The sequence below is a fragment of the Daktulosphaira vitifoliae genome, unplaced genomic scaffold, assembly GCF_025091365.1.
Source record: "Daktulosphaira vitifoliae isolate Bord-2020 unplaced genomic scaffold, ASM2509136v1 Scaffold_4, whole genome shotgun sequence".
NCBI lineage: Eukaryota > Metazoa > Arthropoda > Insecta > Hemiptera > Phylloxeridae > Daktulosphaira > Daktulosphaira vitifoliae.
The window spans coordinates 42,419,261-42,437,098 of NW_026099575.1; the positions used below are offsets into that span (position 1 = coordinate 42,419,261).

The 17,838-nt window shown below is 25.1% G+C and overlaps 1 protein-coding gene across 3 annotated transcripts; it reads left to right on the top strand.

The window, feature by feature from the left end:
* Positions 1–1,210: 1,210 nt before the first annotated feature.
* Positions 1,211–16,929, top strand: LOC126905968 (open rectifier potassium channel protein 1). Of its 3 annotated transcripts, XM_050686175.1 has the most exons (11): positions 1,211–1,332; positions 3,277–3,338; positions 3,641–4,130; positions 10,122–10,298; positions 10,868–10,989; positions 11,061–11,277; positions 11,529–11,776; positions 12,823–13,206; positions 13,362–13,558; positions 14,809–15,481; positions 16,298–16,929. In XM_050686175.1, exons 3-11 carry the CDS (start codon positions 3,992–3,994, stop codon positions 16,463–16,465), a joined length of 2,325 nt encoding a protein of 774 aa, XP_050542132.1. In that variant the 5' UTR covers positions 1,211–1,332; positions 3,277–3,338; positions 3,641–3,991; the 3' UTR covers positions 16,466–16,929. The 3 variants fall into 3 exon arrangements, with proteins under 3 accessions (XP_050542132.1, XP_050542133.1, XP_050542134.1); XM_050686176.1 differs by lacking the exon at positions 3,277–3,338 and having other exon boundaries at positions 1,230–1,332; XM_050686177.1 differs by lacking the exons at positions 1,211–1,332; positions 3,277–3,338 and having other exon boundaries at positions 3,586–4,130; positions 12,823–13,194.
* Positions 16,930–17,838: the final 909 nt, after the last annotated feature.

Genomic DNA, 17,838 nt, shown 5'->3' on the forward strand with positions numbered 1-17,838 from the left:
GGGCAATAGCTAAGTGAAAGTTTTAAAATGGAACATTTTTATGTATAATTTTATTATTATTATACTATTGTAGTATAATGTTTATAGCATATTGTATAAAATGTTGACTTTTTTTTTTTGCTCAACATGAAAAATATTTAAAAGGCAATTTTAAAAAAATTTGGTGGCGTCAATATTCATGTAAATATCTCATGTCAAAATCATAAATACGGTTATATATAAATACCTTATTTTCAAAATAAAAAACCAGGAAACAACTCCATACCAAAAATAAAACAATTTTTGATTCATAGTTTGTAACCTTTTTCCTAGGTGTGCGTTAAATGCTTATTTATCTAAGAGGTGTGTGGATGTTTTTTTAAATGATTATTTTTAACATGTAAGTTATTTGTAATAATTAAGTAATGATTATTTAAATTCAAAAAATGACCTAGACTTCACAATCCATAGAAAGCATGGGGTAAATTTTTTTCTAAAGGTACTAGATTCTAGTTCCTTTATAATCAGGTTTTCAATACTTCTTATACTTCTTATGTATATTTTCATGGAAATAAACTACAATAAAATTGACAGTTTATAATATTTTAGTTATATAAAATACATGCTGCTTAGCCTATAATTCTATTTAATATGTATTCCATAGCGTGAAAGCCAGTAAAACTACGCCGTACCAGTTCTAATTTTGGTGTGTAAATGCTGCGTTATTAAAAACCACCACAAACGTTTATTGGTTTGACGTACCATTTGTACTTAATTAATAAGAATCTACCAATAAGTATAAATATGATACATTTAAGTGTCTAGACGTACTGTGTTCTATTTATATTTTTAGTACATTGTTTAGTTAACTATATTGATTCCTGGAAATTTTATTAGATTAGTTTGTTTTGAACATAATTAATTCTAGTTAACACGAATAAATAAAACCCTAAATAGTTCTATAACTATATTATTATAATGAATTGAAGCCTATCCCTTAACAGTGTAATTATTTATTTTATATTTTGAATTATATTATAATGAAGATAATTTTGTTCAATTTACTATGTTCTTGTATGAACACTATAATATACTATTTATTTACATTTATTGTCCGGAAAGAGTGGGTTGTTCAATGTTATGGGTGTGTGATATGTATTAAATGACTTTTATGCGAACTTCTGAATATAACCGGATAATAAAACCAGTCTCATAAAAACTTGGCAGTAGCTGTATGGTTGTAGCTGTCGTTATATTACATCAATAAAATAATTGTCAAAAAATAAAAATAAACCCAAGTGTCTTTTAAAACATTACACGAGTTTCTTCTATATTGATGAAGTTTTGTTATAGGTAGATATATCATATCATAATTATGCACTTACTTTTCACGAATCTTAATAAAGCATTTGTATTTGTTGCTAATTTTTTAGAGTAATATAACCAAATTTAGATAAATTAGTTTTTATCTTGTTAAAAAATGGCAACATTTATCTAATAGAATAAGATATACTGTAAAAATCATTCAAAACGTAGTTGTTGTTTGTCTTTACGTGTATTTTAGCTTCGATGCGAAGCTGAGAAGATATAAATTTTACCATGATTTGTTTATTTTTTTTTGTGTGTGTCTGTCACTACTTTTTCTCAGTTCTCATTGGACCGATTTTTCTCATCAATACGTCAAAAGATCACAAATGGTATCAAGTTGAAGACATTACCCTCTAAGATTGAAAAAAATCCTCTCGTTCCCCGTAAATGGGAGCAATTCCCCCAAAAATTACAATTTTAAAAATTGGTAATTTTCGACATTTTTTCAATTTTTTTTCTTAAAACTGCCACAACTTTTCTAAAAATAATTATTTTTTATATTGAAACCTTAGATATTTCTCTTTCATTTGAAATAAATTTTTTGAAAATCTGACCCTTTACCTGCCCATAGGGGGGATTCAAAATAGCAATTTCTGCACTAAAATTTAACTTTTTCAACTTAAGTATTGAAAATGTTCCGGAAATACTCCGAGCTTCAAACATATATTAAAATAAAGCTAATGTTATGTAATATAAATTCAAAAAAAAATTTGTCTCGACTACTTATCTTCTATATGCAAATGGTTGCCGTAGTTAAAAAACATTCTATATATGTGTTAAAATTCTTGGTATTGTATTTTAATTTATTTTAAAATACCTTATAAGGGGGTAAAATGATTTTCATGCATATTATATAAATCTAATTGATATAGAATATAATGTTAAATTTATTTCAATTATTTTTTTCTTTAAAGTCGAAAAAATTAATTTTAACATTTGAATCAGCTTTAATTGCCTGTTTTATCAAAAAACAAATGCGACGAACGTCTTTTGATTCAATAAAAATCATTGCCCAAGACAATGATTTTTTTGCAATTTTTCAATAATTTTTTTTGAGTTAGAATTTTGCTTTTCAATAATCCACCAATTTCTTAAAATTAAACACTATCTACAGATTTGTATGGAAGTGTTTCTTATGACAGTGATTAAAATCACTATCAGATATCATCTATACTAGTCTCAACTATGCCACGCTTACACTGTGCCGCGACCCCATTGTGCTACCTTTTTTTTATATTAGTCATTAGTTTTAATTTGGCTAGATAATAGATTTATGTAGCCAAATTTTTATACTCTCTCAATAAATTATATATTATATTTTGTTTTAAGATAATATTAATTAAGTCAAGTTATTTAGTAAAAGCAGTGGCGTACACAGAAATTAAATTTGGGTTTTTTTTTTTTAAATTTAAAGAAAATTAAATGTGACACTGCCCATATTGTTCGCTTACAAAAATTCCTGTTTTCGATTACTTTATTGTAAAAATATTTATAGTGTGATATGATCTTTATTATAGTTATTACTTATTGTTTATGGTTCAAAATTGTCGCTTAGCTTATAAATTTTGGGGGGGGGGGTTTCAACCCCCAAAACCCCCTCTTGCGTACACCAGTGAGTATAAGGAATACAAACATTTGTTCATGAATAAATGTTTGTATTACACAGGACAAAATAAAATAAACGCAGGCATGGTTTTTTTAAATAACTTTTATCAAGTAAATGTTTAACTGAAGGTATTTTTCATGAGTTGTTTCAATAGTTGTTTAATAGTTGATTTTTTTATTTAATATTGTTAAAAAAAATATCTTAGTGTTATTACCTAAAGATTCATTTTTTTACATAAACACGAAGTCCGCGGCAATATCGAGCATTGATTAGACACCTAAGTTTAATGTTTTATAAGATTAATATATACTGATATATTGTAGGTAAAAGATGGACATAAGCTTAGAATAGGGAACAATAAATGGATGAAAACTTGCAATACAAGGTAATCAACTTTTATACGTTATAACTTAAAATAAAATAGCTAACAATACTTTGTATTTTCATTTATGGAAAATAATAAATTCATTCATATACTAAATGGCCCCGGGTAAGAATAGAGAACGATTGGTATTTAAAAAAAGATTCAGAAATATGGTTCTAGTAGCGTTCATACCGAACTTCTATGATAAAACATCAGTTGGAATGTCTAGTAAAGTGTTATCATTTAATTATAACAGTTTAAAGTTGAAATAGTTATGTCACCTTTATCATTCGGTCGACTAATATTGTGGTGTCTTATCTCAGGTCAGCTGTACACGAGTCATCGCGGCTTCCACTGCCGCCGCCAGAGATTCACAAAACGAACTGCGTTCATTCGATGTATGTTTTTAAACAATCGTCCGTCCTCATTAAAAACGGTTTATTTTAATAAAATCCAAGACTTAAATAATAAATTAAAAAAAACTAAACGTTTATTGAACTTTTTTCATCGATATATTTTAAATATAAGTGTAATATAAACAATTCTTCAACCAATAAACTTTAGTGCAGAGTGACAATATAACGGGCAAAAATCAGTTGTAGTTTGCGTAAATACAATTTTAAAAGGCGTTATTTAAGCTATTTTTCATGGCAATGGTCACATGACCGTTAGCAATGATCGGAAGATGGTTTGTTGGGTTTTCAGTGTTTGTTGGGTATTTGTGTTTAGGAGCTTTTGTTTTTTACCGAATAGAACGCAGGGAAGAAGAAAGACGACACGCCTTTGAAAAATTGGAGCAGCTCGAACTAGCAGGTTAGTTGAATTGAAAAACTTCGCATTGTTTAAATTTTCTGACAATTATTTTTCTAATAAATAGTAAAGTATGTTAGTGTGCAATAAAGACATTATATGTATAATGGTTTATCAACCTATCGTACATAAAAACGTGTCAGTGATAACAATAAGTTACTTGTCGATAAAATATTTTAATAAGTAGTGTGTACTAGTATAGTATCTAGGTACTTACAACTTACTAATTGAAGTAAATACATATAAAACAAAAGACTTTTGCATGAAAAATCCATCATAAGTATTTTACTATATTTTAGATTAATTTAATAGTTTAAAAAATACCTTTCCATAATATAGCGATTAAACTTTAATAATTAAAATCACATGTATTTTGAATATTGCTCGTTGAAATTCGACTACATGAATAATTTTCTATAAGTTTACGTTTTAATGATTAAAGTAAAAGTTTTAAAAAAAGAAGTATAACTAAATGTATTTTTAAAGATATTACTTATGACACAATTAAATAAAAGTAATCTAATTTATCTTACATAGTGTAGTTGTATTAAATCATACGTCATCGAGATTGTACACTATTAAAAACGATCTTTGTTTTCCATTTAAATGATTAAAATTGTTGAATATTATTGAAAACCATATTTTCATTATAATTGATGCCGCCTCTACATTGTGTAAAAAGATTTACATATATTATTATTTTTATATTATTATAATTATATTTAGTATTATTTTATTCTGAAGCGTAACTATAAGTATTCAAAAATGATTTCAATAATATTTTGGGTTGCTAAATATGAAAATTTGACTATTATTTTCATTTATTAATTTTTTATAATAAAAATAACATAGTAAAAATAATACCATCTCAGCTCATAAGTTATTAATATAAATATTATATAAATAATAAATATTTATTAAAGTGAATTAAATTTTGCTCTAAATTATGAACGTATTTGTTCATCAAACGGATTTTATCGTTTTATTAAGTAAATGGTCAAAATTCTTTTGTTCCTCTAACGTAAACGTTCGTCAAACGGATTCTATTGTTCTATTAAGTATACGGCCAATATTTTATTGTTCAATGTACGATTGTTTGCAATTTATTGTAATAATACAAATAAACTTTTTTGAATTTATATAACATGATTTTTAATATTAAAATATTTATTTTTAATTACTATATATTACATGATTAATCAAAATAATTAAATATGCAAACGTATGCATTTATTTAAGAAAGATTAATGCAGTTTTAAATGCATTCGATAACAATATAGTTAATAAAACATAAAATACAAATTATACCTAACAATTTTTAATAATACAATTTAACGATCAACTAGTGGTTGATGTTGTTTAAATATGTGGTAAATATATTTACCTAATAGGTTAGTATAAGGGTCAAATATTTCTATTGTTATAAATGATCGTCTGTTTGATCAAAAGTTCGACCCACAGTTTGCTATCGATTGGTCCTGGTCAAAAAAGGGGGAAATTGGGTTAAAAAAAAAAATTTTTTTAGTACTTATTTGCTTCATAATTAAATAGCCTGTGAAAAACAAAATGGATTCTATTCATTTTTTCTGGTGTCAGGACTGGAATGGTTAAACAACTTTTTTAGTTTTAATTTTTTTTTAATTTGATGAATCAAAATAATTTTTTTCGTAAACATCTTAGGCGTTTCCTTTTTATTAGGTCTGCATATTTTTAAATGTAACCCTTTACATGCTCGTGGGGGTTTCAAAATAGCAACTTTTGCACGAAAATTTTTAACTTAACTTCTGAAAATGTTCCATAAATACTCCGTACTTTAAACATATGTTGAATTAAAGCTTTAAAAGCATTAAAAGTTTCCCGGCGACTTATCTTTTATATATAAATTTTTATTTATGTTTAATTATGTCTATAATTTAGGTCAAACAGTATAGTGATATAGGAGGTAAGATAAGTACTTCCATATAATCGTCTATTTTATAAAAAAATGAAAAATAAAAGAAATTTCTGGTGTTAGTTATAAATATTATCAGGGAGCATTTTTGCAGTTTTCAATGTCAATCTAAGTAAATTAAAGGTTGCTTAGTTATTAATGTTATCTAAGTTATTAATGGCTTATAATAAATAACAATTTTAATTTCATTATTCCAATAGAAATTAACTAACAGAATTCAGAATAATCGAATTAAGTTAACTTTCTTTTTTTTTTGATAAATCCATAAATGTTGATACACATTTGCTATAGAGTTAACAAAATATGCAACAATATTATAATGTTTTATAAATTCTCCATAAAAAGTATGATACTAAATTATTGGATTTGATATCTAATAATTTAGTATTGTATGGATATTTGTTATATCTAATAAGTATTTACTCATGAAATATAATTATAAATCATAAAACTCGTAATTAGGATATAAATAAGGAAATAGGAGTTAGTGTTGCTTTTGGATTAATCTAACAGTTCTTTCAAAAAATCTATCTAAACATTTTCATCAAAGCGGCGTTTTTTATGATACCAATTTTAATCATTGTCAGATATTATATATATTAGTCTCAATTATGCGGCGTCTCCACTATGTTGTTCTAGCTTTGATGTGAAGCTGAGAATGTATTAATTTTACTATGATGTGTTTTTTTTTTATTTATTTATTTTTTATATTTATATTCAATGTATTATTTTTACTAGTTTGGCATGTAATTTTAAATTAAAATTTTCACCGTTTTATTAATTATTCAAAAAAAATGCTTGTTAGTTTTATATTTTCCACAAAAACTAATTCTTCTATTCTTTGTTTATCAACTAAAACTCCTAGTAAGGCTTCTAGCGAAGAAACTAAAATAAAAATGAAAATAATTTTTTTATAGTACTCTTTTAATTGAAGAAGTATTCATCAAGGATCGGATAATTTTTTTTCTATTTTACTTTTATATATATTATGGCGATATCTTTAATTTGGTTCAAACGGTATATGGGGTTCAGAATATAACTTATTATTATAAGTACTATAAGAAAGTGCTAAAGGCTTCTTAATTTTCTCAATAGAATTATTAAAATATAACGCTTTCAATGAATATTTGTGTTTTAATAATTATTGTTTTACGTTATTAATAAAATAAAATTAAACGATTTTTATTACTATTGATGCAATTTTTCGTTTTGTTTTTGTATTATATGTTGACAAAAATATTTCACTTAAAACATATTTTCATAACTGGATTTTTTTTAGTACTATTAATATACAACTATAATTAATTGAAACTGTTAAAATAATACTGGTTTTAGTGATATAATTTTAATTTTGAGATTATGGTGATCAAAATTTTTGTTGGTTATTTAACCAGTACCAACACATAGCATTTTGCCGCTCTGAACAAAAATAGATACCGTCTTTCTAAGTTAATGATTGTTTTCTTTAATAATTTTACAACATTCAAAAGCAGACTGGCCACTAAGGGAATAAGGCTATTGCTTTCTTAGATCGTTGTCTATAGAGTAATGAGAGCCGCTACGATTAACGTATTCTGGTTTGTAAAATCGATTATAACTTTTGTTTTTTTGCTCATTATTTATTTTTATGAAGCAAGCTGGATTGTCACAATTACTATGCTCTATAGATTTTTAGACTCTCAGATTGCCCCAATATTATTTAAACTTGTAATCATAACCAATATTTCATTTGGACATCGATAGCTTACTTAACTAATAGAAACTATTGTATAATATACAAATCTGAACATTTTTAATACATAGTAAATAATAAATGAAAAAATCAATAAAAATATTCAGTGTATTTTTGTCAATGATTTATCAAATAGTAATAATTTATATATTTTATCTAATAGTATATCCTTGATAGTTCTTAACGGTATATTATATCTATTTATTTTTGTTAATGCATACTAAAATTTATACATGCACGAGTGACATGTTTTACCAAGTATATGGGAAGTTATGTATAAGTTACCATGGTACTCAATTTAATATAATTTAGTTTTTTTGACACAAATTATATTTAATACCTAATAATAGAAAGTGAAATTTAAAAAAGAATTACGTATTTGCCAGTTTCATAATTCTGATCGTTTAACATGACAATGTAATCACCTTGATTCAAGGAAAATTGTCCCAACTCTGAAATCTTTAAATACATGCGATTGATTTGTCATTAGCCATTAGATTTCTGCTAAAATAATAATAATATTTTGAACTTTTTTGGTTTTATTTAGTGGTGTTTTTTCTCATTTTATTAGTGATTAAATATTTTATAAATCCTCCTATTATTCTTTATAAGGATATCAACTTTCATTTTAATGACAACATACATATTTTACAAGATTAAATGTTGCAAAATAGTCTAACTAAGAAAATTGACTGGTCTATAACAACTTGTGAATCAATATTTTATACATCAGTGAGAGGAGAACGATGCGTATAAATACAAAACTTGCACCTCACGTCCACTCTATATTTTAAAATATATATAAATAACTTGAGTTCAAAAATTGGTATTGGTCAGTCAATTTTCTTTAGACCATTTTGTAACATTAATCTTGTAAAATATATATGTTATCATTAAGAAAAAAAGTAGACACGTTTATAAAGGATAATGGGTGGACTTAAAAAATATTTAATCACTAATATAATGAGAAAAAACACTACTAAATAATACCAAAAAAATTCTAAATATTATTATTATTTTAGCAGAAATCTAATGGCTAATGACAAATTAATCAGTGTCTGTATCTGTTATTTACTAAAAATGGTACATTTAGTTTATCGGTGGGGTATGTATTTTGCACTTTAAAATTGTTTATTTCTTAAAAATTTGTTAATGGTTTTGCTCTCTAAAAATTGACATATTAGTTTTTGGAAAATTGCCTTAGATATCTATAATTTTTTTATACGCCTAAATAAAAAGATCAATTAATAATAAGTTAAAAAAAAAAATGATTTAGTAACATTTTTATTGTTATCTTACAGATTTTAATATTTTTCATAATAAAGAAAATGATCGACTAATAAAAGAAAAATTACTGTATTATATTTCAACAAGCTTATAATTGCTACTGTACTGTATTCATTATGTTGGTATTTTTGCTTTCTTAGCATGATTACACAATATATTTTTGGTATATTGGACTACTTAGTATCTAGATTTTTTAAAATTTATTTGATGATTTATTTAACTAAGTATTTTGATTTTTAGGTTTATTGTTTCAATATATTTAAGATATATAAAACAAAAACATTGTTTATTTTTTATAAAAAAAAATTCAATATTTTCATTAATACACCAAAATATATTTTGAGCATATCATTACAAAATGTATTATGATGCAATTACAAGAAATGAACACGTTATCATAACATACAGTGTATAAAACGCTTAGTGATAATAATTACACGATATGAGATGCATAATATAAATGATAATAATAATAATAAAAAAATATTTGGTATATTATCAAAATAAATATCTAAGGAATACAAATTTAATATAAATATAACGTAGTTTATATGGAAGCAGTGGGGGCTTAATTCCAAACATAATTTATTTTTTTTAAGAGGTGGAAATGTTGCAATATGGTATAAAATAGACAATGTGGCAGAAAAGCTTATTGTACTCTATTATTTAAAGTATGGAACTAATAAAGTCTTTGTGGGCTTTAATTCCTCCAAAGAAAAATATTTCAAGCTACTGCTTTATCTAAAATTTTCAAGAAAAAACGAATTCACAAATATATAACTTCTAAATGAACGATGGGATAAGTTTAAATTTCTCTAATCCAACCTGTCAGTGTCGTACTAAATACAAAAATACCTTTAAATAGAACGTATAGGCAATACAATGCGCGAAAACAGGTCAGGTATAATTACAAGATTCATCAGAATTTACAAAAATATTTTATTGAGAAAGCGTAACAAATTAATTAACATTCTCTTAGGAAATTTTACGTAGCATAATCAAACATATTTGTTTTTATTATTAGAACTTCTTGCAAAGCATTATAATCAAAATAATGCCTACATACAGAAGCAATTTATACAACAGCTGAACAAATTTTGCAATAAGACTGTTTTAGAAGATATAACTGAAGAAACACACCAATACCAATGGACGTATTATAATGCTTTTTTCTTCGCTTTGACCACATTAAGTACCATTGGTAAGATTATATCAATTTTTTAAAGAGCAGTTTATTTATAATAAATTGTTTAGATTTATGCTACAAAATATAATGAAGGGAGTATATGAAACTTTTATCATATTTATTGAATGATTTGAATTTTCGTTTTATAAAATTATTTAGCTTGAATTTCCTAAGATATCTTACATATCAACTATTTAGTAGTGGAATGAAACAATTTAATTCGATAGTTTATTTTTTTAACTTTAAATTGGTTATCAAATCAATTTAAATGTTTATGGACGGACATTTATTAACTAGCTAAATATTTTTTTAATAGTTTGAATTTTATATTAATATCTCTATTTAGTAAACATAATGTTCATAAGTACTTCTAAGTTCGGTACTATTTACAGTATACAATGTATACTATAAATTTCTATAATATATATACATATAAATAATGGAAGTTATTTCATACAAATTCTATAGTTTCTCTTTACGTAAACTATCAAAGTAATCCTAAAATATTTTAATGTGTTTATTATTGCAATCGTGGTGGGATTTTACACTTTTATTTTGTACTTATTAAAACTTTGTTAATTTAGGATACGGAAATCTTCATCCAACATCATGTACCGGACGTATACTTGTTTTAGTGTATTCTTTAATAGGAATACCCCTCAATGGTATTGTTTTAAATCAACTTGGAAGTTTTTTCGAATCCAGAGTAAGCAAACAATGCAGATTGATTTATGATTTTTTGACAATATTTTTAATTGTAATTGTTATTTTTTGAAGATCCTTCGTGCACATTACAGTTACAAGACGCAAAGGATGATGGGCCCTCAGCTAAGTCTGATAGTCGATATAATATCTTATCTGATACCGGGAATAATAGTATTCATTTTAGTTCCTTCGGCTGTCATATCCCATTTTGAACAATGGGAATTTGACGAAAGTGTTTACTTTGCTTTTGTCACATTAACTACCATTGGGTACGGCGATTTTGTAGCCGGTAATTAAAAAATAGATAGTAATAAAATCTCAAGAATAAACTCAATAAAAAATTTAGGACATCCTATTTATCAGTAGAGTTTAGACTAATATTTTCAATATATTTAAAACTTAAGCATTTATAAATATTTTTATATCATTGTTATTGCATTTCACTTACATTTAACATAGTTTTTAGTATGTTAAATGTAAATAATAATATTTATTATTTTATTACTTTGTTTTAATAAAAGTTTTCTTTCAAATTTTTAGGACAGACTGTGAATACGAATATATGGTACAATGCATATAAGGTATTCTTAGTATTTTGGATAATGTTTGGACTGGGTTATTTATTCATGATACTTAGTTTCATATCACGAGCAATGCGCTCTAAAACATTAGAACATATATTCCTAGAACGAGTCAAACAAACGCATTCTAAAATATGGAATCAATTTACTAAAGATGTTGTCTATATTAGACGTGTACTCAACGAATCATATTTAATGAAGTTTAAAGTAATTAAATCATTAATAGTATCTAATTATTTGTTTAGATTTTATGATTAATTATTTTTGTTGTACCATAATAGCTGTTAATGCAAATTAAATAAGAGGAAAATTAAACCAATATGAAATTCTATTTATCGAGCAAAAAAAAAACGATTTAAATGAAACTTACGTTTTATAACTCTCTAGTTTTACTACAAAACCTTAATTTAATATAAAAATATTTCAAAAAAAAATTCATTTTTAACGTAGGCATTTTAAATAGGCAATTTTTTTAAATTTTATTTAAGAACATAATATAATCTATTATTTTGACATTAGAAAATATGTTTTGGTATTGCGTTAACTGTGAAACATATTTGTGTCAAATTATTTCCAAGGTTATAAGATACATAAATTTAATATTAGTTAGTACTAAGATCTGTATAATATCAATACTTATAGGTACTTATGAGGTTTATTTATTATTATACTATGTATATTTTATCATTTTTCTTAAAATGATACAATGTAATTACAAAATGTTCGATTTTGGTTAGTTTTTAAGAAATTGTGCATTTTAACCAAAATTGATTATTCTGTAATGTTTTTAAATTAATGTGTTAATTAAATTAAAATAAAATATATAATTACACTGAAAGAATCCTCCGATGAAATCAACAAATTTATCAACAAAGCATTATTGAAATATGTCCATTAAAGTTATTGTTAAATAAATTATAATTTTTTGTTAGAAGAATAAAAATTTGGTTAATTTATTAAATATTCTGTTAATTAACAAGAAAAAATAGTTTATTAAATAAAAAATAATCTTTATTTAACAAACATATTATTAAGAGTATTCGATAAAAACATATGATGATTTTACTGAGAATTTTTCCAGTGTATATTCAACAAATATTACGGGTAATTAAATTTTGTATTTTTATGTTTAATTGCTTAGCTTGGAAATTAATTTAGTGAGTATTTATTTTATATTTTTTATAGTAATTGTTATTTATTTAGCCAAATTATATTTAAAACTATTTTCATTAATATATTTCATTTTTGTGTAGCCTGTGTATAAAAGAGAAGTAATAATGAGCCAACCGTTAAGACGGAGTAGAAGTGCCCCAAATCTTACAGAATGGCCTGTACTTCGAAAATTATCATTACCAACAGTTGATAAGACTTCAGAAGAAGAAGACGAAGAAGTAGTTCGAAAAAGATTTGAAAAACACCGAATGAAACGTAGGCGAGCTCTTTCTCAAAACAAGATGCGTTCGTTAATAAGACGAGTAAGAGCTACATCTGAAATCGACCTTGCTCATATTGATAAGGAGGCTACATTTGGAGCTGATATAGCTTCTTATGAACTTTTGTCGAGAGTAGTTGATGCTCTCGAAACAGCTGTACCCAACAAACCTGATGTTCAAGATCACTACGCGGTTAGTAATAATGTAAGTAATTTTAGTTATGAACTTTACATTGAATTTTTATTGAAAATTCCATTTGAACTATATCAATTAAATTATTTTAAAAAATATTTATTGTAATATAATATTTTTATTGCTAAAACTGTTACTTACTTGATAATTGTTTTATATTTTGTTAGACCAAGAAAAAAGCCATGTCGTTTTCAGAAGGTATTCAAGGATTCTCGTCCCAAGAGATACTGGCATCTGAAAAAAATGAATGGACAATTGGTGGTGACATGATTAATAGAGAGACCACATTTTCTGAAAAACACTCTCGAAGTACATACTTTGAGTACGATACATGGGCTGGAGCGGATAATCGAAGTTACAAAAAGTCAGTGTATCAAATTTAAAATTTGTATTCGTATATTTTTAAACGTTAACTATTTAATGAGTTATTGAGTTGTATAAATATATTATTTTAAGGTCAGTGGGTACCAAAAGTATTGTGTTTATAGGATATGATGATTTCGTGGCTTCAATATTCAGTATAAACAAATAATTTATTTTCTTAAAAAATTTCAAATTAAAATGACTCTTAAAAGTAATACTTTGTTAAGCAACCTAAGTCTTGTTTTTAATGAGTATTATACCTTTATAAAATTTTTTATGAAAATAGTTTTTTAATCTAAAAGTATGATTACTATTAAAAATTGAAGCCATAATTAATGTTCTTTTAGATTATTTTTATAATAAAAATTACGCTGTAAAAAAATACTAAAATAAAATGTTTAGAAAATTTTGCGTTTAAGTTAGTATTTATTTATCCACAATTACTAATTTAACTCAAATGAATAAGTTATTTAAACGATTGCATTTAATATTTCTCTTTCGTAATCACATTTACCTTAAATTAAACATTGACTATCATTTAGCAAATTAAGAATATCATTATTTATAAATTGCGGAATTACAGTTGAAAGTAAAGTTCTTTATATATTTAAAGTTAAAAATGTTTTAAATACATTTCTTTTGAAATTTTAAAATACTTGAAGTAAAAACTTATTTGTTTCTTGTGAATTAGGAAATATATTTTATATTTGTCGTTCAAAGTTCATCAATTCTCGCATTTATACATTATTAGACCTTGTAAACTTTAAGTAGCACTTGAAGATTATTAAAACAAACAACTGTTTATATACTTAAATGAATTTCTTAATTAAAAAATAAGGAACAAATCATTTATTCAATGTTGAATATCCTTGCCCTATATTAATTATATCTGTAATTGATAATATCATTAATACTAATTCCAGATGTATCGTTTAAAATATTCAACGTGTCTAATACTTTTATGGAGGAATAAAATACTGCAATGACATTTATATTAGTTTTGTAACAGTTTTTGATGAAGTTTTGATGTTCATCAAAAAGTTCAAGTTTTATAAAATCTTGTATATTTAATATATAAAATCGGGGAATCGAAGGCAATTTTTAAATTAACACTTAATATATTTAATTTTTAAATTATTATTATAATAATTTAAGTTCAATAGAACTTAAATATACACCAAATAATATGGCCTAACAGCGTTATCATTATTGCTAGAAAGAAAATAACTTGATTTTACCAATTGTTTTTAGATTTAATAGTTATCCAATGAAAATAAAATGCCCAAAATTGCCCAAAGAAACCGGCACTAGTGTTAATCGGGCTAGTGGTTGTCCACCAAAGCCGCGAGTGCCACGATTACGCCGCATGTCAGCAGCAGCATTCAACTTCTTGTCGCACAACATTGCTCCCAGATGGTTATCAGACAAACTTAGTGACAAAACTGATAGGCATAATGGTCAGATGTTTGCTGCGGTTGCAGCTAAGAAAAACAGGCGTGAATGGACTAATAATCCAAAACATCGGTTATCGTTAAACGATGACGGAAATTGTAATTTTTATGGTTCAACACTAAATGGCAATGTGGACTACAGACCATTCTCCTCTGACCATGATACGTTTTACCCGTCGTCAGAATCACGATCCCGACGGCAATCGAGTCCTGACCCTGTGCTTACACACTGTGCAAATACTATTGCGGTAGCTGATTTCCTATACACTCTGCAACGATCACTGAATAAATCATCATCATTATTTCCTGATCAGAAAAAGGTCAACCATGAAGAACGCCGATCTCCGTTGTTTACCCTGTTTCAAGATAGGAGGCAATCGTTATCTGGTGATTCGTGGCAATACTCTTCATTAGCGTCTACGGTATCAACCAGTACAACTTCAACAGCACCCGCAGCTATTCCAACAATAAAGGTATTTTTGCATTTTCAATAATGAAATACTTATTAAATTTATAAAAATAAATTATGGTCACACTTTTTTTATTTAAAATTAATATTTTTTTATATAATTATAGTTTTAAATATTAATAGCCAGAATTGATCAATTCTTATTATAGACATTTTTTTTTATACAAAATAAGATTAAAAAAAAAAAAACATTTTCATATGTTGGTTTTAAACTCTTTGTAATAAAAGATAAAACTTTCAGTTTCACGATTATTTAGATGAAGATACTATGGTATTAGATCTAAAAAATTAGTTTTTCGTTTTAGTTATACGAATATCATATATTTTGTTATTTTAAATTTGGGGGTTTTGAGAAAAAACTAATTGCTTATAAAATGCAAAATAAATAATATGAATTTAGCGTTAGCAAAAAATTCATAAATCTCTAAGGGTTAATCTTTTTTACTTTAATGTAATTTTTATTTTCATTTACGTGCATTACTTTCTTTAAAATTGGAAATTATTTCAAAATGAATTGATATTATCAAAAAGGTGTGTTTTGAAATGAAATAGTTTAAAATCACTAGATTAGTACTTCATTAAATACTGACTAATATAAATAAATAATTGAACACGCGATATCTTTATTTATGATAGTGATATTATTTGTCCACTTAAATAACACATTCGAGGTCACTCTAGATAAAATGCGACATTATAGTGAATTATATAAATTAATACATAAACAAATCGAATAAAATTCAACTTTAATAAAATAAGGTTTCCATAATTTATAATTAATAGATTTATTTGAAATTTCTCAATAACACATATTCTGTAGATCCAGGATATGTCGGTTAACAATGCGGAAGTAGTCAACATGCAAGAATTGGCAAAACCTAAAAAGAAGCGTATTAGAAGGTTTTCTATTAGGCCTACTGTAACAGAACCGGCGCAACAAAATGCAGCTGGGAAGAACAATGATGTTCGTTTGAACATTGAAGACTGATGACTCGTAACCAGCTATTAAATTTTTTTTATAATTAATTATTATTACCATTTTTACTATTAATTTTACTCGGCAACATTTCGCTTTAAAAATTGTTACCATTTTTTAAAAAATTTTTTAATAGTTAACACAACTTTTAGCCAGGCTCTATGTGATTGTGTTAAAAGCACATGCGAGTCATTGTATGTGCAATCGTTATTTTTTAATTTATTATTTTTATTATTATTGTAAGTCTTCTTTTCTCTTGAAATACTTTTGTTTACGACAATATTTATGTATTGCATATACAAATCGACCCGACACTACTATTGTGTGTTCGAGTTAACTGTACATAAATTTATTTAAAAAGCATTGTACAAATAAAATTCTTAAATGTTAATGCGTACAGTAGTATTTAACTATCAGTAAACGCATTTTTCTTATCAACTACAATTATGATGAAAATAAAAGGGGTGACGATATAACACGATTTCTTCATCTATTAATAAATCTACTTAAAAGCATACTCGTCAAGGAAACTGGTTTAAACTACTTATTTGTAGCAGCACATTACGGAGGAAGACCTGAAAAACTAATTCTAATGTCACGATGAAAGTATTTGATAACTTGATACAAAATAATTTAAAGATAGTATATGATAATCATTTTTTTGAGAAAATTATTTTTAGAATTTTTTGGTTCATATATTTGATTCATCAATATAAGTACTTTTTAATTCAAAATTTATATTTTATATGGGCGTTAACTTCATTTTGTTAAATAATAACATATTTATCTATCTTATAAAATAAAAAATCATCCAATTGAGAAAATTGGAGATACGTATTTTGGGTAAAATGTTACCATTATCAACGCTAAGCACATACTATTACTATCCTACATTATAATGAAACATTTATCATACCCCCTTTAATTTACACTTTATTAATATAATTAATATTTTATAACTTGTATATGCAACCAATTATTAGAAATGGCAAACTTACTTAAAATTTCTAGATAGACAAATTCTATTCGAAATAAATCATAGATTAGTTTTTATGTACAATAATTATTGAAAAGATTTTATATAATGTTGGTACAATAAAATAAATTGAAGAGTAACCACCCCCCACTAATCACCTCTAATTAACAGCTGTGGTTCATCGTTTTCTTAAGTTAAAAATATTGATATTATATTGATAACATTAATAAAACATGCTATTACATTAATTATGTTATTGTGAATGAATATTTTTATTAAAGTAATTATAATGGTTTTTATTTAGTTTATAAAACAAATATAGTTTTTAGTAAGAAATAATTATATCTAATTTATGTGAATTGATAAAAATCATAATTTAAGTACCGTGAAAACTATTTTTAATATTTTT

Coding starts and splice junctions, on each gene's coding strand:
- LOC126905968 (XM_050686175.1), top strand. CDS start 3,992: ATGATCGGAAGATGGTTTGTTGGGTTTTCAGTGTTTGTTGGGTATTTG. Junction 10,990..11,060: donor GAAGTTTTTTCGAATCCAGA/GTAAGCAAACAA, acceptor TATTTTTTGAAG/ATCCTTCGTGCACATTACAG. Junction 13,559..14,808: donor GATAATCGAAGTTACAAAAA/GTCAGTGTATCA, acceptor AATTGTTTTTAG/ATTTAATAGTTATCCAATGA.